The following is a 22252-nucleotide window of genomic DNA, read 5'->3' on the forward strand; positions in this document are numbered from 1 at the left end:
AGCACAATGAACTGTAAAGCAAAGATCATAAGTCTTAAATGTTGCCTGTATAAAAGATCTACCATTTTTTTATTGCATAAATGAAAATATTATGCAGCAGAATTAATGAACGAGCAAGTGAAGTGTTGTGTTCACAAGGGATCAATACAGTGCAAGCAGGAAAAATTCTATTTGAGTAAACAATACATATTACCTTTATTTGGTATTTCCAGTATCAGGCATGTATTTAAGAAATTATTCTAGGATTACATACACTTATTTTTACAGGCATTTTCACAGAGCTACAATTTCCCTGCCACCAGTAATCTCAATTCACACTCCAGCTCCTGTGTACCTGTACCTGCATGCTTGTTTCTTCTTACAGAGCCAGACTGGAATTTCTCAATATGGCTCATTGGCCCATAGCCACAAAAATGCACATCTGTGCTCAGGAGAGCTCTTCAGCAGATGATGAGCTATCTCTCAACAGGAATACTTTACTAAACTCAGTTTCAAAGAACTGTTAGGAGTGCAGGCATTTACTAACATCTGCACTGGGATCCCATTTTGGAGTTGTCCATGGCGTACACAATTCCACAACAACAGCATGAGTGGTGCAAGGATCAGGATAATGTGGGGTAAGTAGAGAAACATTCACTTGTTCCAGGAATATCTGCTCTTTCCCTTCACATTCCCTTCACACAGACATTTCTGTGTCTTGTTCAAAGACATCAATTCCCACTTTGCTTCTCTGAGTACAGGACAGCATTAAACCCCTGTCAGTCCTCCAACACCAGGTTATAAATGACCTAATTCTCTTCTGATAGAAAAGCTTTCACACAGAACATCATGCCTGGTCTCAGTGTTTTTCCATTCTGTGACTGTGAACTTTGTTGCTGTATTATCCTTATCTTGCCCTGTGCTGATTCTGAAATCTGTTCTTTGTTTAATGCTTTCTTTCCAAGGGTGAGAAAGAACATTTGGAATCACTGTGTCTACGTCTCTCACACAGAGCTTGAGACAAGAACTGCCCAGCTGCCATCTGCAACTTAGCCAGACTTTAAGTCAGAAAGGTGCTTTAAAATCAGAATTCCCTACTGTAACCTTGAACAGTGCTATTTGCCTGCTCATGCACCATGCTGGCTTTGCTTCTCTTCCCTTCCAAAAAAAAGGGGACAGTTTATCTCATGTATTATTTTGAGAAGCAAAAGGCACACTGTTGCATACCCTCCTTTTTGCATTTGCAATAAATATAGAGGCAGACAAAAATAAAATCAAAATACTGTTAAATACTACAGACTGCAGTGAAAATAAAAGTCCTGGTCTAACCATGAAAGTTTAAAAAAAAAATCCTAGTAGTAATTTGACTAGAGGAAATGGCACAAACTGAATGAAATCCTTTTAGACATATATGTGGCAGGAGTGATATTTAAAAATATATTCCAAAATATTAAAATCTCATCTCTGAGTGTCAAATTTCCTCTCTCCTATTCAAACATGTTTTTCTGGCCAGGAAAGACAGGATAAATTTACACATGGCAGCTATTCCACAATACCCTCTTTTATGTACACACTTCAGTGTGTCAGAAGTTTATAACTGAGGATATAACTGAGGCCTGTGAAGGATATTGAATGTTATGGACACCCATAAATTTGGAGTGTATGAGAACTGGGTCACTAGTGAGACTCAAAAGAACAAGCTTAAAGTAACATTGTGTCCTTTGAATATGTGTCTTTTTTCGTTATTCTTTTTAGACACTTGGCATTCTTCTCATGTTTTCCCTACCTCTCATTCCCCTGAGAATTCTCACTATTCTGTAAGTGTACACACTACCATCATTCCGGCCTTTTCATCTCAGCTCTCATAACTGTATTTCATCCCATGTTAGCTTCCTTTTTTTCCCCTCTATGTGAAAGCTGCTGCATGCTGAGTAATACAGTACATTTCCCTTCTCCCTGGTCCTCAAACCATTTTCTAATATTTCCTACACCAGAGTATGAAACAATTAAGTCACAGTGTATTAACTCAAGGACTTATCAAATATCATCAGCCTTTTCAAGGGCAGTAGCCAGTTATCAATGAAGTCAGTCACATTTAGTAAAAGCAACTCTTTTGCAGTCTTGGCACACTTCTTCATAAGGCATCTGACATAATCTAGCCCTTTGCTTGCTCACAACAAATGTGTGCATTTTGTATGTATGTATTTACTATTTTAAATACATACTTCAGTACCAGAAAATGTTCTCCTGATATGGTCAAATGCTTATGTGTACAAATAAAGTGTATTTATGTTATTGTACAAAGTATTTAAGCATGTTTAAGTATGTTGAAGGTAATTTGACAGGCATATCTGCTAAAATGCATTGTATTTTCAGGGTGTTAATTTGAAATCTGACTTTCTCCTTGGTCAAACTCTTAGAGTGCTCCCAACACTTCAGTACAACCAGCAGCTTCTAACAGATACCATAGAACTTTCAGAAAATATTTACCATCATTTTTCTTATGTCCTCCTCCCTTTCTGGAGCAACATTTATAATTCTGCAGTGGTCTAAGACTAGGACTTGATATATATACTCCAGAACAAAAGATAATTTGAATTAAATATCCCTATAAAATAATACTTTTACTTCTGAGAACAAATTATTATAGTCTGATATTTCTATTTATATTCATATTCATATTTATATTCACATCTGGTGGCTCTGAACCAATCTATAAAGTTATATTTTGACATGAAAAACTGATTGTATTTGACAGAGGGTTTGTATTCATTGATTAACAATTAATTATTAAAGTGTGGGCTTTTTAAATTTCTAATTGGTTTCTTCTGAGAGAAAAATCAAGCCTGCTAAAGGGCTATTACAACATAATTCTTAACAGCTGAGAAATAGAAATAGGTTATGTAAGGAGCAGTTGTTTCACTGCACATTTTCTATAAAGTTGTCACATGAAAAACATACTTGGCAAGTTGTTCAAGATTTATAGGCACTCAAGATGCTTGCAGTACTCACAGGTGGCATAACTGTGCATGAGGCAGAGAGCCAAACAAATAGCAGTAGTAACTGTTCAACAGTGTGTAGTGTTTGCAATAGATCAGGGTGATGTGTATCAGTTTACTTACAAATGTAATCCATTTGATTTCACTTCCATTCCAAACACTTACTTGACCTGAGACTTGGCACACTATGCTCCAACTCAAGACAAGCCTATTTAATAAATTGACAAATGCTCTATAACAGGAGCTAATAATGGAAACATGTTCACTGTGAACTACTACTCAACTCTACAAAAGCTCTGGATAATTTTTGTACCCTGAGAGTTGATCATAGCTGAAATAATTCCTGTGTTTATACTGCCATTTGAACCACTCTCTAAAATGTTTGAGCACTCCCTCATCTGTGGTTTAACTGCAACACTCCTTCACAGATACATCTTATTTCATCCAGTAAAGGCAAAATGCTGACAAGAGGAAAAAATAAATGTTCTCCCATGACCACTCTGCTGTGCAAATGTTCTTTGTCTTTTCTGGGATCATATATTGGTTTGTGTGGAGGCATTGTTAAGAAAGAAAACATTTTTAGGAACTTGAAGAAATAAATTTATTTGTGGTCTCCTTCATCCTCTTAGTTTTCATTGAAAACAACCAAAAGTAATTAATTTAAATAATGAAATGAGCTCACAAGAATTCTCTGAAGCAATCTCTAGCATCTGTAATTAAAGATTTTATAGCTGCCACATCAAAGGGACCCAATACCCTTGTTTAGGAAACTCCAATATGGTGGATAAAATTTGACTAAGAATCCAGGTTAAAGACAGATCCCACTACACTTTCACTTTCTGACATGTATAATCTAATACATATAATAAACATATAACAGCAGTGCCCCAGTCACAGTGAATTCTAAGGGGTTTTTGAAAGAACTCAAACTATTTTAAATCGTTAATAAACTTTTCTTTACTTAAATCTTTAATACAAACTTTGTAATCCCATCTGGTTTTACATATATTGGCATCATTTATCCTTCAGGAGAAAAAATGGATTGAATTGCTGCAGGATTTCTAAGCAGCAAATGCTTCATAACAGAAATGCAATGAAGAAACATGATTCATGTGTGAGTAGAAAATACAAAAAATACTGTATCCAAAGTGGATTACTCCGTAATGCCAAAAGTACACAAAGGAATGGTCCCACCTCTGGGTGGGAATGGTTCTGGGGCAACTGGTGTAAAAACCAAAACCTAATGGTAACCTGACCTGGAGCTACCTAAAAAACAAGATGTGCTTAATCAATACAAGGTTCTGTTGCTTGTCAAAGTCACCATGAAGCTCATCAATATACCATTTCTTTCTCTTTTTCTAGCTCACTGATTGTTTTGTTCAGTTCTGGTGAAAAACACAGAACAGGAGCTTTGGGACAGGTATGGAGACCAAATACAGTAAGCACAAAACCTTCTTGATCTTTTGGGAGGCTATTCCAAAGAAGCCAAGGAAAATGTTAAGGCATAATGTAAGAAAATCCAGCCACCTGTGGTGTGTTCGGGAAGGGAAGAACTATGCCTTTGAAAAAACGTGAAAATAAATCAGGATCATGGTGAAAAACTGCTGGGCCTGCAAAAAGGCTTGGACTATGACATTTCTTAAATATTACATGGTAGATGCAGAATATTTTAATCAATTTTATGCTAGAATTCAGAGAATCAATATTTTTCTGTTTTCTGTCATAAAAACTTTTCAGAATATTTCAGTTATTTAAAGTTTCCCTTTTGCTTTAGCAGCATACTTGAACATTCCAAACAAGAGTGATTTACGCAATTTTCCTTTTGAATTAAATGTTTTGGTTCCTTTGTCATGTGGAAAACATACTTGGTAAGTTACTAAAGAGAAAACAAGTGACACATATACTTTTTCAAAAAACATTTACCATTGAAATAAATACCTACAAGTGGCATGAAAATCCAAACACTTCTCAGATATACACAGAAAGGAGCAACCACACTTCCTACACGGCACATCATGCTTCCACTTCCAACAGCAAGTGATCTGGACAGAAAAGAATTTGAGTGAGAATTCTGGCAGTTAAAGGAAACAATTAGAGATGCACAGACACTTAAAACATCAGTAGGATTTGTGTCTTTAAGCAATTGTACCAGGAAGCTGTTGCTATGCCAGTGTAAATTTATATTGTAGTGAAATTCAGCTGCTTCTGTAATTAATATTAAAAATATAATTATCATTCAGCACAGCCCACAGGATGAATAACCAGGACTTATAAGGCATAAAAAATGTTTAAGAAAGTATTGAGTATTTTTCTAGTTTCCCCAGTGGAACCTATCAATGCACATGGACTGCAAAAGAAATAAAAAACAATGGTACAGCCAAACTCCAGACAGCTCTGAGGCAGCTGAGGAACTCATCCCACCCCACATCTTTTACCACCACTGATGCCAAGAGCAGCTGAATCTGGTGTGGTATAACAAAGGGAACAAAGTAACATCAAATTAATGAAAAATATGTAACTGCCAAAAGTTCTTACCTTACAATTGTTGGGTACAGTTCTGCTGTGTAGAGATATATAAGGCCAAATGCCACACCTATGGAAAATTTTCCAGCCATATTTGCTAAGATAATTAATATACTGAAATCCTATTGAAAGAGAGCACAAATAAATATGTCACCAGAAAATAGCACCCTTCCAAACATAATTTACATTCTTCAGAAGTTGTGAACCTTCTTTAAACAATAAGCAATGCTCATTGCTTGCTTTTTTAAAATTGCTCAATAAGTTACTAGTTTCCACATCACTTTTTACCAGTCCTGATTCACTGAAGCCCTGGGACCATTTTATGTGTGACTCCAGCAATGACAATGAAACTTGTACTGAAATTACAAAAATCTACCTTAGACTGCAACTTAGGCAGCTGCAACTTCAAACCAGCCTTTAATTAACTATTCTATGATTTAGAAAGAGCAGCTGCATCTACTGACTTAAGAGCCTTTAAAATCAATTTCTGCTATAGGAACACTTCCAACCATACGTGACTAACCTGAGGTATGAACATAATTAAAACACAGATCAGTGCACTTAAAATAAGGAACGGAATGAGTGTGTTTCTCCTTCCCAGTTTGTCCATCGCAATGCAAGCAATGATATAGCAAGGCAACTCCACAGCACCTGTCAGTATGAAATTATCTCAGTTTAAGTCATGATTACACATATGCATCTTATAACTGTAACTTCCTCTTTATGAGGAATTTATCTGATCTAGGGGGTAGTGAACAAGTAAAATCTAAAGATAACCAGTGTGTTGGGCTAGTTAATTTGCTTACAGAAAGCGTGACAGAAGGCAGAGAGCAGCCTAAAATACGGAAGTGGGAGTGGAGAAGGGCAAGGGAAACAGGTTTCACAGCACAGAGCAGCTCCAGTTCTCTTTGGGGTGGAAAATTACAGAAAAGAGCAAGGCCACAGTTCTGTTTCTATGACACTGACACTTCTGTCTGAAAGTTCTAAAATACTGAAATTTGCTACTCTTCTCCTTCAGGTATTTTCACATTAACAGCTCAAGTGTGCCCACAGGGAATATTGCTAGTGTCACACTGACAACACCTCTCAGGATTTGCCAGCTTCCACCTGGACAGGCAACAGTAGCCACAAATGCCTCCCCCAGCATCAGCTCAAAATCATCCCAAAATAAAAGGCAATAAAGGTCTGTCCACATCTAGTTTTCTGAGTAAGCCCCACTACTACAGAGTGCAGTTCCAGCCTTCTCCCTTCTCTATAAAAAAAGAGGGCTTACAATATCCCACTCTTAATACAGATCATACCTTCCTAATGTTTCTTTCCAGAGGAAAAAACTTTTGCCACTCTAAAGGATCTGGCATTTGGCTAGACCTGTTTGCACTGTGTAAACATGATTTGCCCCTTGACAAGTAATATTGAGCCAAAGCCAGTTTGGACATGTTTTAAGCCAATTTGCTCAGGAAGAATGCTACTATGTCCAATGTAAAATCAAGGAAGAATTTAAGATACATCTCTGAACAGCCTGGATTCCTTTATTAACTACATATAGCACAGCAATACATCTATAATATCAGGAAACAGTCTTTTGGGGTTGTGTTGGAAAAAGCAGGTTGTAATTATTTGGTGTCTGTTGACCTGCTAAAATATTTTTAGAAGAGGTGGGTACAGCGTACTCCACAATAGCAGTTTGGTTATCTGTGCAATACCAGCACTCACTCTTCAACACATCAGTCTGACAATACACTGCAATACATGACAAAACAAACTGGAATAATGAGAGCCCCAGTCCTCCTGTGAGCCTGTGTACACGATCAGTCACATTCACTTCACTGAGAGTACTCAGCTGCATAAAGCAAAGCACATGATTTAATTCTTCACTGGCTCAGAGCTGCAAGTCTGATCTAGAGTCTTCTGAAGTCAGTGGAATATTTCCACTGATGTTAACAAACTTTGGATCAGGCCTTGAATGCACTGAGCTGCCTTTATAAACAACTTACATGCCAGAGAAAGATTACAGCCAAAATGATAAAATAAAAGAGTATTACAACTTAATTAAAAATACACTTTTGAGAAAACAAAAATGACTCTTCCTTCTGACGATTATGACTGTGGTTTCTACACAGACAAACCCTATATATCATGACTGTAAGTGTTAAAAGGAATATTTTTTTCCTGCCATTTTCCTAGTTTGTGTCTTTAAGAGAGCTGCGTGAATGTTGTGTTGCTTGTTTGCTTCCCCTGGTGTTTGTGTGGATCTGCTATAAGCTTCCAGGGCAAAGAGAAGACAAGCCAGAATATAGTTTTACAATCAAAAAGACAGAGAAGAATTCTGTGCACCAACAAATTCTGATTTTTTTTTTTTTCTCAGATACAGTGAAATTTGGGGTGAATGATACTACTCCTGTATTAGTCAACTTCATGAAGAGTTAGCAAGAAACTTTTCAAACAAGGTTCACAATTGAATGAACAAAGTGAAAAATTGCCTGTCAAATGTATAGACATTTTAAAATGTTATGTTCTAGTTCTGTCATTAACAGAATAAGGTAAAAAAATATTTACCTATGAGAAAGAGATTTAAATATTCATTGCCTCCTAGACTGACAGAACTGAGGGAGAAGACGTAGTACCCCAAGCTCCCAGTGAACCAGATCAGCCAGACTGTGATGGTCCTTCTTGCAATTTGCCAGTTACAAAATAGGTCTAAGATGTTGTGCTTCTTTGTTGAGGACATATCATCATCACCTGTTCTGCCACTGGCTAGATTATCTTGTTGGACTGAGCACAGTTCAGAAACTTTGCAGGGAGTGCTGACTTTATTCCATCTTGCCATTGTATCAATCACTTTCTGTGCATCTTCATATCTTTCCTCTGACAGGAGCCAAAAAGGTGTTTCTGGGAGCATCCAGCAGCACAAGACAAAGGGAAGAGTTGCTATGGAGAGAAATATCTGATAGACCCACCAGGTCCGAACCAAAAATCCCACGAGTGCCACAACCATAACTCCCATAGCAAAAAAAGCATGGACATGCATAGAAGCCCAGGTTCGTGCTTTAATGCCAACAAATTCAGTCACATAAACAAAAGCCACAACCAGATAGCCACTTGAAACCTGGGAGGGTGGGAGAGAGAAAAGAAAAAAAACAAAAAACAGAGTGAGGTTTGTTTCTACTCTCCTTGTGCACCAGCAGTAAAAACAAACAGCTAACAGTGTTCCACATCTGGTATGCTTAATTGTCACTGCGCTGGCCTGTCTCACACTGACAGAAAAAAAAGGCAACTATGAAAATGAATCAGCTGGAGAAAAAATTCACTCAAACCTTCAGACTGTCTGGACACTGTTTAAAAATGTGAAGTGAATTTGGATGCTTCTCTGTAGTGGGGGACAGCCAGCAAGAGACACCTGTGAAGAAACTTAATTTGCTGATGTCATTAATCCCTTCTCCTCCAAAAATCAGGTCCTTTAATGACACCACAAACTGGACGCTTGGAAAAGAGAGGTCTTCTGAAGTAATTATCTCTTCTGAAAATCTTGATCTTGGCTTTTAAGCAAAGTATTAATAACCTGCATGTCAGAAAACCGCACATTTACAAGAATTACCTTCCACACCCTTGTAAAATATCTCATTAAATCAAAGTTTTTACAATATTGGAAGAGAATCTCATATATATACATAATTACAGGTTCCCATATAGTATCAAGTTAATGCAACTACTGGCATGTTCTGCATAATAGTATTTCTTCATTTAAATATATATATATTATTGAATATATATATTTCAAGTTCTCAAATATATCAACATCAAATTCCTGGTATCTTAAAACATTTCAAAACACAGCTAGAGAATATAGACTAGAAAATATTTCAGTATATTGTTTTAATCAATTTTTCCATTAACAATATTCAAGTTAATAATCTCTGATTCTGAACCCACTGATAGGAAAGCTGCACTGACATCAGAAGCACAGGGCTAGAGTTTAGGATTGCACCTTCCAAGTCAGTCCCAGTGGCCAGATAAAACCTACAGCACTGGTCTGGTCAGAGTTTTTTGTTTTTCTAAACTACTGCAGGACCTGGCACCAACAGGCATTCTAATTTCTTTCTGCATTATGTAGTGAAAAGCCCAAGCATGTACTTCAGGCTGTAAAATAGTTATTTAAAATTGGTTACTATGTATAAATATTGAATATGTGTCAGATATTTGATTTATACCACACACACATAAAATTGTGTGTGGGTTTGCATAAACACATATACTGAAATACCCTTAAGTACAGTATAAAACATCTAGGTGTTAAACATGTCTGCCTATGTATTTAGTATTCCAGATACAGCTTGAAAGACCAAAGAGATGCATGGAAGAGAATATGTGCATCTCTCCTCCATCACTCAAAACGGTAGAGATAAAAATAATACTTATTATAGATTTGCTAGTTTAAGAAAAAATATATTCCATTTCTAACAATAAGGAGAAATGCAACAGTAGCTGCAATGCAGAATCCAGAGTTTGCTGCTCACACTTGGTATTTAATTACCAGTCCAGCAGAGGTTGGGATGGAGGAAGTACCAAACACTGCTTCATACAGACGCTTTCTATTAATTCAAAGAGGAAAATTGCTGTGGTCCAAGAACATTCAGACTCTCCCTGCTCTGCTGAAATAAGTGCAACAGATGGGGCTTTAGAATAATGAAGTAAGAGAGGAAATAATAACAAAAGGGAGGTTTTCCTGAGAAGGGGTAAGAAATGACATGGAAAAAGGGCCAGGGTGAACATCCTTCCTTACCATAGCCAGGAGAAAGCGCACAATCACGAAACTGTAGTAGTCAAATGTGAAGGCCACTGCGACGCCAAATACAAACTGACCAGCACTTGTGAACCATATAATACGCTGTCTTCCCAGTCTGCAAATCACAGCATTAATAAAATAATGAATAACCACAAACAGTCTATTAAAATACACCTGCAGCTCCAGACAGCCTAGATGGAAGTAAATAACACACCACAGAAACTTTGGCTTAGTTACCTGTATTAATTTGTCATTAATTCCAGCTTTCAAGAAAAAGGATGAATGGAACTTCCATTCCACAATTCTTGGCTGAAAGGAATGTGCAGTGAGCATTACATATGCTCATCTTCAGTCTTAATTTCTACATAACTGATTGGTAAATTTACTCTTATTTATGAGGACATAAATCACTTTTTCAGGTATTTTATATTAAGTAGCATCATGTTAATAATTTCTAACAAAAGTTAGCTGTGATAACACATGCCATCTTTTGTCAAAGTAACAACCAATTTTGATAGTAATGAAAGGTTACTGTAACATATCTTAATCTTAAAGAATTTAATGTTTTTAAATTCTTTGAAGTTGAATTCTCTAACACATGACAATCATATAGTTCCCCATAATTTTTTGATTTCTGACAGCACATATGCATGCATATCAAAACACAGAAATCCAGGGAGAAAGTAAACTAATGGCAAAAAAAACCATGTCAAATACTAGCTTCAGCAGTAGATATACAAGACTCTACTGAGAGTTCACTACATTCGATCTACAAATGCTCTGTAATAGTTCTGTAATAATTCCTTGGTCTCTTATTATCTCCTCCATTGCAAAAAGCCTTTCACAAATGAGGATATTACTTTTAGACAGGGAGTTTGAGGGCTTTCAGACATTTTTTTCTGTGAGTATTTTGTACTGCAATAAAATTCCTCCTGTTTTTCTCCAGCCTTGACCTGGAGTCATGATTTGGTCTTTGATCCCTGCCAGAAAAGATCCCAATAAGTCTTAGTTATCAGAGCTCTTCTGTTGGGAAATCTGTTAATTGGTAATGGGAGAGATACACAAACTTATTTCCCATGAGCCAGGATGTGTCAGAAAATAATAACTTTCAGCTGTAAATTCTGCAGTTGTAAATCTGCAACTCAGAATGTGTGTATTATTTTAACTGGTTGTCCATGGGTTGAATTAATGGAAATGAGAACAATACAATCCTAACCTTATAAATCATGTCCAAGTATATTAATTAATAAAGTTATGAATTACTTAAAGGGACTGAAAACAGATGTTTGCATTATATTCTGGTTTTGTATTAAATACAGTTTTACAAAGCCTGGGATTGGGAGGCAGATTGATTCCATGTGTTCTAAAAGCCAATTAAAAAAAAAAAAGTTCATCATCAATTTTGCATTCCCATGTTGTGACTGTCACACCGTAGTGTTGTGCTAATGAAAGAAAATCAGAAAACAACATGCCTGATCTCCATGTTCTGCTTACACTGTTAGATGAGGGATGAAATGTCACTGTCCACCCAACAGAACAGTCAGTCAAAAAGCTCCTTTACAGAAAGACATAAATAAATCAGCCTTCAAAGCAAAGCACAGGTACAGAAAGTGCCCAAGACAAAGCTAAGTTCAACATAGCCTGAATATTTGATTCTCATATGGACATGGCTGGGTGCTCTTCTGAGGCAGGAATATGCCTGTTTTGTGTTGAGGGAGAAAACCAGCTCAGGCAGGAGGCCACAGATACACACCCTGAGGCTCCCTGTTGCTTCTGAGTCCAGCTCTGATGCTGGATTTCAGTGCATGATCTGAGATAGCACCCAGGGAGGAAGTGTTGGACAGGAATGGGCCTTGGAGCCGTGGCCAAAAGACTGCTCTGGTCAATTCCGTCCAGGACTGATGGTCCTCGTGCTCAACAGAACTTTGTAAATGCTGGTAAATAAGTGAAGCTACAGCACAGCTCACCCACGCCCATTTTTCCTCTTATGTTCAAGAGCTTTCAAGAGACTGAAGTTTAAGCTAATTTTTCAGGGAAAACCTACAATTGGACAGCAAGGAAAAATAGTATATGGGGGTTTATTTTATGAAGGTGGGGCTTGATTAAACCCTTGAAGCCTTTGCATCAGCCCCACTGAGCTGTACTCATGACAGAGGTTAGGAAAGGTGATTTTCAAATACGTGATATTTAACTTTCTCGTAGACCTTCAGCTGTTTGTCACATTACAAAATAAAAATCTGCATTTCCACAAGGAACCTCTTCTCATGAAAATTAAGGTGAAAATCTACTCCCAGGTAGAGTAGATTTACCAGTAGAATACCACTGGTATTATGAGCTATTGCTATTCCTGTCAAAATAAATAAACAAACAAATAAATAAAAATGTAAAGGTAAATACTAGCTGCACAGAGCAATTTTGGGGATCAAGGCCTAGAACAATGGATGACAAAGTAAGAAAAAGTTTTAAAAGTAAATGGCTTGAGAATACATTTTAAAATTAGTTCTTGTTATAGGAAAAATAAACCAAGTTAAACACGTCTGTGAATAAAGCAATATCCAAACCTCCTAAATGTTGCATATATAGTTATGAATACACAGTAAACAAAAACAGGTAGATACACGTGGAGTTACTGTAGTCTGAAGCTACAATTTCAAGAGGATGGCACTTTACCTGTCAGCAATGTCACCAAAAATCACTGCTCCAATCAAGACTCCAAGCATGAACGTAGGCTGGATTAATTTTGCAAGCCATTCTCGGTCACAGACCAGGTCCCACTGCGTAACAACAGTGCTCTTCCACTTTGTATCATCATAGAGAAATCCATCAGAACAAGGAAATACAGACTTGTTGCCTTTGTATTCATATGCCAGTTCCAAACTGACTTCTCGTTTGGACCTGCTGCATTGATCAAGTTCCCAAATTTCTCCATTTTCCAGCTGGACTACAATGTAATTTTCTGCTGATGTCCATAGTGTCCAGATGTCCTCTATACTTGATGCAGAGGAGTTGTGGAAAAGAACACTACTCATATTTCCAGGGAACCCACATACAAAGTTAGGAGTGACAGCCATGAACACAGATGCTAAGTAATGGATACCACATGACATAGCTTGAAAGACAGATGCAAAATAAACACATGCTTGAAATCTGTAAAGGGAAAGAAAACATTTTACTGAGGAAAAGTCCTCTATACATGAAAAAAAATATTCAGCATAATTGTTTGGGTAGATCAATAAATGGAGATACCATTAATGTGTCTAGTGTTTTGTTTAGTGTGGTGTTGCTTCAATATTAACTAAGCTCTGCAAGAGACCAAAGATGAGAAAAAGATCCACAGTAATCTGCTGTTAAGAAATGAGTGCTGCTCTTAGTTATGTGTTCAGTCATACAGAGAATACCATTTAAAATGAAACAATGCTGACCTTAAGCACTTAGTTTAGAATCAACCTTCCGCCCTCCAATTCTCTGTAGCACATCCACTTAAAATAAGGCCTTGGATTACTTGAATAGTTAGAAAAACCAAAATGTTGCAACCTCAGGTTCTTAGGGATAGAAATATGTACATCAAATAAGACAATCCAAACACATTATGCCCCTCATTCCATCCAATTGTATCTCTATAGCTGTATTCCACCTTTTTTTCACCTCTCTTTATTGCAGCCAAAAGACAAAGAGAGAATACATGTAGACACACGTAGAAGATAGAATCTGAACAATGTGAAATGTTTTGTACCAAAACAGAGCTCTTAACTGGGCTGGGTTTTGGCTTAAACAGGGTGTGCAGTTATCTATTAAAGATTGTATCATAAAGCAAACCTAGTAAAAGAATGTTTTATGCATAGCCTGAATTTTAGCATTTTAACAGCTTTTAAACTTGTTTGAGACGCAAGTAAATCTTAGTATAAAAATTGCTTATGTATTCAAAATTTCAAAAGACTTGCAATGAACTCTAGTGTCACTGTATGCAAATTCTGAACAGTTTCTGATAATTTAAGCATAAGGAGTAATTTTCTCAATTAAGTGTTTAAATTATACATATAATTAGTACAACATCTGTTCAGAAAAAAACAAAATAGCTTTTGTTCTCCTTCCTTCATTTCCTGAAGACAAATCAATTGCAATGATTTGAAGAAGTATTCAGTGAGCTTCTATACATACATTCCTACTGCAGGACACAGCAGACCTGGGCAATGTGAAACAAAAAACAGATTTTTTTTTTTACATGATCAGAGGCTATCTCTGTTGAAGTTGTAGGAAATAAGGTCTAAAACCAACTACCTTGAAATGTCTTTTGGGAAAAATCAGAGCAATCCTTGTAACAAATGCAGCCTCTAGATGCTCCTCTCCAAAATGTATCTAATCTAGCCTTGAATTCCCATAATACAGATCTCAACAGTACATAGCCTAGGACTTTTAAATCTATCATCAAAATTTCTAAATAATTTTGAAACTAGATATCAGCAAAGTATTGAAGCAGAACTTACTGGCTACATTGTCTTAATACCCAATTAACCTTTCCAGTGAAACAGTTCTCTTGTAAAACACACCTCCATTCACCATCCTCATTCTCCTCTGCCTTTTATCTTGATTCTTATTTCTTTCCTTGGTAAATGTAAACCCAGTGGCCTATCCTGTCCTTCCAATGGCATTTGACATTGCTGTTGTTCTGCTGCAGTGCTTTTTATCCCCCTTTCTCTTGACTAACAGCTCGATTGACTTTTCTACAGCAGCCTGAGGAGTGAGTTGAATTGCTAAACCCATCGTGGCAGCTCAAAATCTGGCTCCACATCCCTCTGGAGGATATTGCAAGGAAATCCTCACACAAGTGCTGTGCTGCCCTTTCCCGAGCAAAACTGAGAGATATGGTCAGGAGAAACTGAACATAGCCACAGCAATCTTGTAAGTCTATCAATTCTCTCTCAAGAGAACAGCTACTTGGGGATTAAGTAGCTAACCATAGATCAAAGTGAGGCTGAAACAGCTCTGAAAGGCGTTTGGGCTATCTTGGACCATAGAAAAAGCAAAGGTTATTTTGAAATCTTGGGACCCTATTGATGCAGACAAATATGGTCAATGATGTTTTTTAGTTCCTCTTCTCTAGTTTCATTTTAAACTGTTCCCATCAAAAGACACAAACTCATTTTAAAAATAGCAGAGAGCAATCAAATTCAATAACCTGGGCTACTGTTGCAGTATGCAGAATGCTAGAAAGAGATAATAGTGAATTAAACCCCTAGAAGCTACATCTTCTACTACACTTACATCTTCACTTACATATTCTACTAGCTAGTAAAAATTGGCATACTTGGAACCAGAATCCCCAGTATTTTCAATACCTGTCATTATGCATTAGAAAATTGCAGTGTCAAATAATCTACTTAGTATTTCTGAGAGAGAGGGAGAATGAAATAATTTCAAAATCCCATACACACTTCTTGAGTTTTCTAATTCTTGCAATTCAAGAAATATCAGGATCATCATTTGTCTTCATCTCAGTAAGAGTGAGTAGGAAAAATAAATAGATTTATGCCTTTTTTTGTCAGAGAGGCTTGAAGTGACATAACTTTTAAGGAGAGGGTCTGAGAAGATGGCATGAAACTATGTGCTACACAAATTTTTACAAATTCAAAGCCCAACAGTATCACAAGGGCTATGAGCAGGTCTAGTTAATCTCTGCCCTCACTGCTCACTTGCAAGTGTTATCTTATATCTTCCTGAACATTTCTTGGGATCATACTTCAATGACCATTTTGACAGACTGTTCCACTGTCAAATCTTTCTGTTGGAAAGTTTCTCATTAAATCTAAGCTCTATGTCCCCTTTTCAAATATAAGACTATTATTAGCTTATAAAACACTCTGGTGCAACCTTGAATAAATCTTCCTTCCCTTTTATCACTTTATTGTGCAGAATTCTCAGTTCTCCTCCTCCTCCTGTTACTGCCTACAACCATACAATCTACAGCCTGTTACCCTTTCTTTTTCTTTGTGTCCCTTCTTTCCACCTCTGTCAAAGCAATAAAGGATTCATTTTAAAGAAATATCTGTCATACAGTATTTCACCCATCTTTCAAGGGTTTAAGGTACAATTAGATATAGCTTATTCTTGTAAAAACATCCTTCCATTTTCAATGTTATGAAAATCTTATTCAGTTTCAACAAAGATATCCACTCTGTAGCACCATTATTTTTCTTTCCTAATTTGCAGCATCAAAGCTAAGCAAGCACAAGAAGTCAGACAGAATACAAGATCTTTACATTAACAGACATAATTTATGCTGAATATGACTTCATTTAAGTATGGGAAAATGTCTTTTTACAGCGAAATGACAATTTTGCTCAGAATTTTGCAGGAGGGATTACATTGCAGTTTTTGACCTCTGTCTGCTCAATAAAAGAGCCAAGGAGCAGGTAGGGGGAGCTGGAATAGGAGGGAATAAAGCTTGATGTGAAGTTAGAAAACCATTTTGAAGCACCAGGGTCTGAAGGCATTCTGCACCACACTAACAGGCTGTTTCCCCAACTGCAAAAACTATTTATTGCTCTGACCAGTAAAATTCCACACTGGGCTGGCTAAGCCTCTCTCTGTATGTACTCTGTAGGTACATATTATTGTATATACAAAACACACAAAAACCATCCTGAAAGCCTTGCTTTGCTGTGAAGGCAAAATCCACTGCTGAATACAGCAGTGTTTTAACAGCATTCCCACTGATCCTAGATTGAAAATCCCAACCTTATGAGCTTCTGGAAATCTCCCGTGGGTAGGAAGAGCTTTTCTTCCAGAAAGTGGTGTAAATGCCAGGAAATTCCTTAACCTGTATTGATACCAAAGAGGAATCAATCAGCCCCTTAGGGACAAGCTAGGGAAAGAATGAAAAGTGTAGGGAGGTCGATATTTAGGGATGTAGGAAGTAAGTAGGGATGGGAGGAGATGGGAGAATACTACAGGCTCATGGAATTTTGCTTTCCAGAACAGCTAAAGATTGAAAAGGGACAAAGACACAGATCCAGCCTCAGGGCAGACAGAGGGCTGCTGGAATGGCAGAGACTGGGATGGCAGAGAGTGTTTAACAAGGAGGAGCACAGAGCTGCTGCATCCTCTGTTGCCACCTGGGATGCCTCCCTTTGAACCCCTGGGTACATGAGTTGTATCTCAAACCCTGTGTGTGGCCATGTGGATGCCCTGCCCCAGTCTCAGAGCCCTGGGACAGTTCTTTGGCCCGTGGTCATGCGATGGCTGAGCAGCCTCTGGCCTTTGCAAGATCCTGGAGCAGCCCCCCGGACGCTGTGCTGGGTCAGGAGGTCACAGCACAGCATACACAGGTCACCCACTTCTCTGACCCTGGGGCACAGGGTAAGATCTAGGCTGTCCTTGCTCCCTACTGTAAATTATTAACTTTTTTCCCCAAGTTCTTAATTTAAGAACACCAAACTGATAAGCAAATCTTTTATTACTGAGCTTAAATGTCTGTTGCAGACAAATATATACTATAATCTCTTTATTAACCACACCAATTTTAAATTTCCCTGAATAAAGAAATATTGTTGTTCATGCATCAAAATGATGCATAAGAAAATATCATTGCAGGAGCAAAAAATACTATACAAATTCATCAAAAGAAAGCAAATTCTGTGATTTATTTTCCTGGGCTGATCTCAAAAAGGGAAGATTTTGGCAATGGGATTTTAGGTACCAGTCATTTTCACATACACACAACAGATTATAAAACATATATTGTTGCAAACAGTCATTTTGAATAACCTATCTTATAGACATGTTTTCCTTTTTAAAAAACCCACCTTTTGTCATTTTAAAAAAAAAGTTCTGTGAACATGACGACTGTCCTAAAAGGTATGATAATTTCTCTCAGTGTTTTTCCATCTCTTCAGTGACTTGCCATGGGAAATAATTATTTGGCAAGTACATTTTGTCACTCTTGCCAGGAGTGTCAAATATAGAAGTCAAGAAGACTTTATAGGTTACTGCTCCAGTATAAAGGCACTTAATGAATGCCAGAAGTCAAACGAGCCTAAAATTGTCTTCACAAAAGCTTGAGCAAGACACAACATGAAAATGTTCCCTCTTAAAATACTTGTGATATTTCTCCACAGTCTTTTTTTTCTTTTTTTTCAGATTGCAGCTTCTAATAAAAAAATATTTTTGCATTTTCTATTTCCTCTGCACAAGTTTTAAGATCAGTAAGAAGGGCAACTGGTAATATCATGTCAGTACCTGAATATAAGAAATCCTGTTCCATAAAGACAATGAACTGGATCTCAGATCACTCTTGCTCTGCCTGCAGTCTCACGACACAACATCTCTGTGGCACAGTCACTGCACGATATTTTCTCCCTTCTCTTTTGCCACTGTTTATTCCCCCCTTGAGACACAGGGCACTCTAGCCTCAGCTGTGGTGGTATTTCTTTTGTGGACCATCTGTGAACTTTGTCTGGCAAACTGATCTGACTTGAATAAAACAGTCAAAATAGATATTAATTTTTTTTTAAAAAGGAACACAAAACCAACAAGCTAGACTAGTTGCTCAGTCTAATTTATATTGCATCCATACAAATTATCCACACCAGTTACTTTGAAAAGTGGTGCATGCAAAAAATACTTGAAGTTCACATTGCCACATATATGTTAGAGATTAAATCCCCAGCCTCAGAGTACTTTTAGCCTTGTCAGTTATTGCAGAGTACAGAAGGGACAAAACTTGTTGTTGGACATTAATTTTATGTTAAATAAAATAGGATTCTGATTTCCTTGTCTGTCCATCAAAAAGAGAAGAAGGGAAATTACGAGATGCTCATAAAAATCTAATACAAACATTTTAAATCATTTTGGTGTAGAACAGACTCACAAAACTGTTCTGTGATTAGCAAAAGATTTGTACTATTCCACAGGCTTTACAAGAATTATTTTTACTGCTTGTCTTCAAATGACCTAATTTGTAAGTTGCTTAAGTCAGAAAACACAGTACATTTTTGTTGTGCAGTTTACACTCAATAGGATGGATTCAGCGGAAAGAAATATCCAGATATTTACTATTTCTGAAGGAATTTGTGTTCAGTAACCACTTTAACCTCTGTTCCATCCTGGGTTGGTTTGGTTTGTTTGTTGTTTTTTTTTTTCATGTGAGAAAAGCCATTCAGCATTCTTTCCACTTTAAACCAAAAAGCTACCATGCACTTACACATTTATATTTTGAGAGGAAAGGAACTGAATGTGACTCAAGAGAATTTTTGCCATGGTGCAGAGATACAGATTTGGAAGCAGCCTTAAATATACAACATGCACAGCCTTATTTGACTTATGGTGTCAAGAATAAACTTCCTTCCCTCCTAATGGTAGTTTGAACGATGCTGAGAGTCTCAGCCCACATGGTTATTTCCAGAATTTGTTTTCAGAGGCAGAAGATGCTGTGTTGGATGTCCACTTTAAACCTATCAACAGCACAGATGCAACAGGAATAAAGAAAACTGTGGAGATCAGTAAAACCCCAGGAATTATATATTATCATCACTAATGGCAATGTGCAGTCCCCAGACATCAGACACCAAATCATTCTAACATCTAAAACTGATTCTCTGAAGAATTCACTTCTATCCTGTTAAACTTATGAACATTTGCCTTTCATTAAGTCCAGCATTTTTTCACAGAGTCAAGAAGAAAAATACATTGGCTGCTCACTACTCTGCATTTGGTATGACAGCTTAGATGAAGGAAGTCACATAAGCATGAAAAGAAACAGTGCTAAAGAATTAAGGGTCATACTTAAATATATATATATATATTTTTGAAACTCCATAGAACAGTTCTACAGTTCTTAATTTTTGACTATTTAAATCAGGCACATAAGGTTCCTGTCATCAGCTGTAACAAAATCATAAATATTTCTGGGTTTCAACAGTTTAGTAGCACAGCTTTCACCTATGGACAGCCACACACAGCTGGAAGGGAGCTGCTGCTAAAGGTGCCTTGGTGTTTCTTGCTGCCCCTTTGCCAAGGGTGGCTGCCCCCAGGGGAGAGCCAGGCAAGAAAATGGTGTGACCATGGCTCAGCCCTCCAGCCCAGCTCCCAACCTTCTCATTCAAATGGCAGTGAAACTGGGAAAGACACAGAGGCTCTAGATTTGCACTCAAGCAACCAAGGTACACATCAACATTCCACTCAACTTTCCTGGGAAAGCAACCTCTGATTAAGGGGGAACACATCACGGGGAGCAACAGCAATTCCAACACTGGAGTCTGTATTTTTTATTCTAGTTACCCACTTGCCCTTTCTGCTATACATGTGTTAAGGACATATGCCAGGTAATTTAATTAAGAAAGAGCATGACCATGCAGTTTGTAAGTGACTTAGCTCTGTTTTGGAATTATTTCAGCTAGTGTTACACAGCAGAGTGGTTACACTTGAACAGTATTAACACTTCAGGCTCTATACTTGGAAGTTTCTATTCCAGGAATGGCATTTCTATAAACATCTACCATTTAGAAAATTAGCATGTACTCTGCATGATATATTACTAGCATTACTTGTCACAGGGAAAACTCAATTCCAGTTTCTCTGGTAACACTGTTTTCTTTTGGTCAGCCTCTGTTTTGTGGACAAGTCCAAATTAGGTATTTCATTCCCTTCCACACTATAACGTTTCCATCTGCTTACATAAGCAAATCATTTCACATCACAATCTGTAAAGTGTCTAAGTGTTTTTATTGAGATTCCATCTAACTATAGACATGGACAGTACTTCATGTATAAACAGTTATATTTCATTCTTCCTTTCCTGTAAATCAGATGTTTTCTGCTGGTTACATTGCTCACACAATGGACCAACTTTGCTCAAACTAGCTTATATTTATTTTATCTTTTTTTTTTCTGTTTATAATCCTGAAATAAAACTAACTGGTTGTCATATTAATTACTTTCTTACTCATTTGTTATTCTATTTACATATTTCTACTGCAAAACTTTGAATTGGTTGCAGCTGACAGTACAAACACATGAATTGAATTTCTACTTCGGAGTCATGAAAACTGCCTATTCTGAAGCAATGAGCAAACTATTTTTTAAAGATTAACTCAGCAATTAAAAGTCTTACAGTAAAGTAATTAAGTCTTGCAGTTGTCATAGTTATATTATGCCTTTCAGCTACTCTTTTTTTGTTGTTGTTTCCTATTTATTGTTGCATCTAGGAAGATTTGGATACAGAGACTTATTCAGTAAAAATTCTACATAAATTCTCTTCACAACATGCCACACATTGTTAAGCACACTACCCAAGGTTTTAAATTTCTATACTTGAAATCTAATTCCTTTCTGCCTGGAAAATTATTGTAAGATTACTCATTCTTACAGGTTTTTCAAAGCTCTCATGGAAAAATGTAAAACAAGTGAGAAGGCTGTATTTAATTTAAGGACATTGGACATCACTTTCCTAGGAAATGTTTGTATCTGTTCCTGTACATATGAGTATCTTCTGAGTTTTCAGTTAGAAATCATATGGAATATTAGCTCCATGGATCAAAGTATCTTTAAATAATTTCTATAAATACTTGAGAGAAATGCCATGGAATTTTGGGTTACTCCATTCTGTCAGTCTTCCTTAATATAAGCAGTGATTTCATCCATAGCACTACTTTTGTAGCCTTGAATATGGTTAAGGTAATTTAGTCTATTTCTATGGGCTACATAAAGCAGTTTTAACTAGATAATGTGTCATTTTACTCTCCCTGGTTCCATTTGCAACTCTTACAATGTTCTTTGTTAATTCTGACATTCACCATAGTGAAGCTTCATCAAAAGCAAAACACAAAAGCTGAAGTAGATACTTTTGCTCTATTAGCTTTTTTTTGAATATTTCTTTTTTTTAAAAAAAATACTGCTTAACAAGATATTACATTAAGGGAGTTAAGTATCAGATAACTCTGTCTTCTAAAATTTGGGACAGAGCCAACATGTA

At 36.9% G+C, this 22252-nt stretch overlaps 1 protein-coding gene across 6 annotated transcripts in view; it reads right to left on the minus strand.

The window, feature by feature from the left end:
* Positions 1–22252, minus strand: part of SLC22A16 (solute carrier family 22 member 16) — a 34636-nt gene that overhangs the window by 3082 nt on the left and 9302 nt on the right. For 5 of the 6 annotated variants that reach the window (XM_086876816.1, XM_086876812.1, XM_086876814.1 and 2 more), the window contains 6 exons: positions 12955–13431; positions 10282–10399; positions 8058–8607; positions 6025–6152; positions 5514–5623; positions 4921–5020 (listed from right to left, as the gene is read on the minus strand). In XM_086876816.1, the coding sequence (XP_086732942.1) occupies positions 4921–5020; positions 5514–5623; positions 6025–6152; positions 8058–8607; positions 10282–10399; positions 12955–13391 (1443 nt within the window). In that variant the 5' untranslated portion in view covers positions 13392–13431. Of the gene's footprint in view, positions 1–4920; positions 5021–5513; positions 5624–6024; positions 6153–8057; positions 8608–10281; positions 10400–12954; positions 13432–18519; positions 19625–22252 lie in introns of those variants that run through there. The other variant, XM_086876817.1, reaches the window with a different exon arrangement.

The sequence above is a fragment of the Cyanistes caeruleus genome, chromosome 2, assembly GCF_971803275.1.
Source record: "Cyanistes caeruleus chromosome 2, bCyaCae1.hap1.1, whole genome shotgun sequence".
Taxonomy (NCBI): Eukaryota; Metazoa; Chordata; class Aves; order Passeriformes; family Paridae; genus Cyanistes; species Cyanistes caeruleus.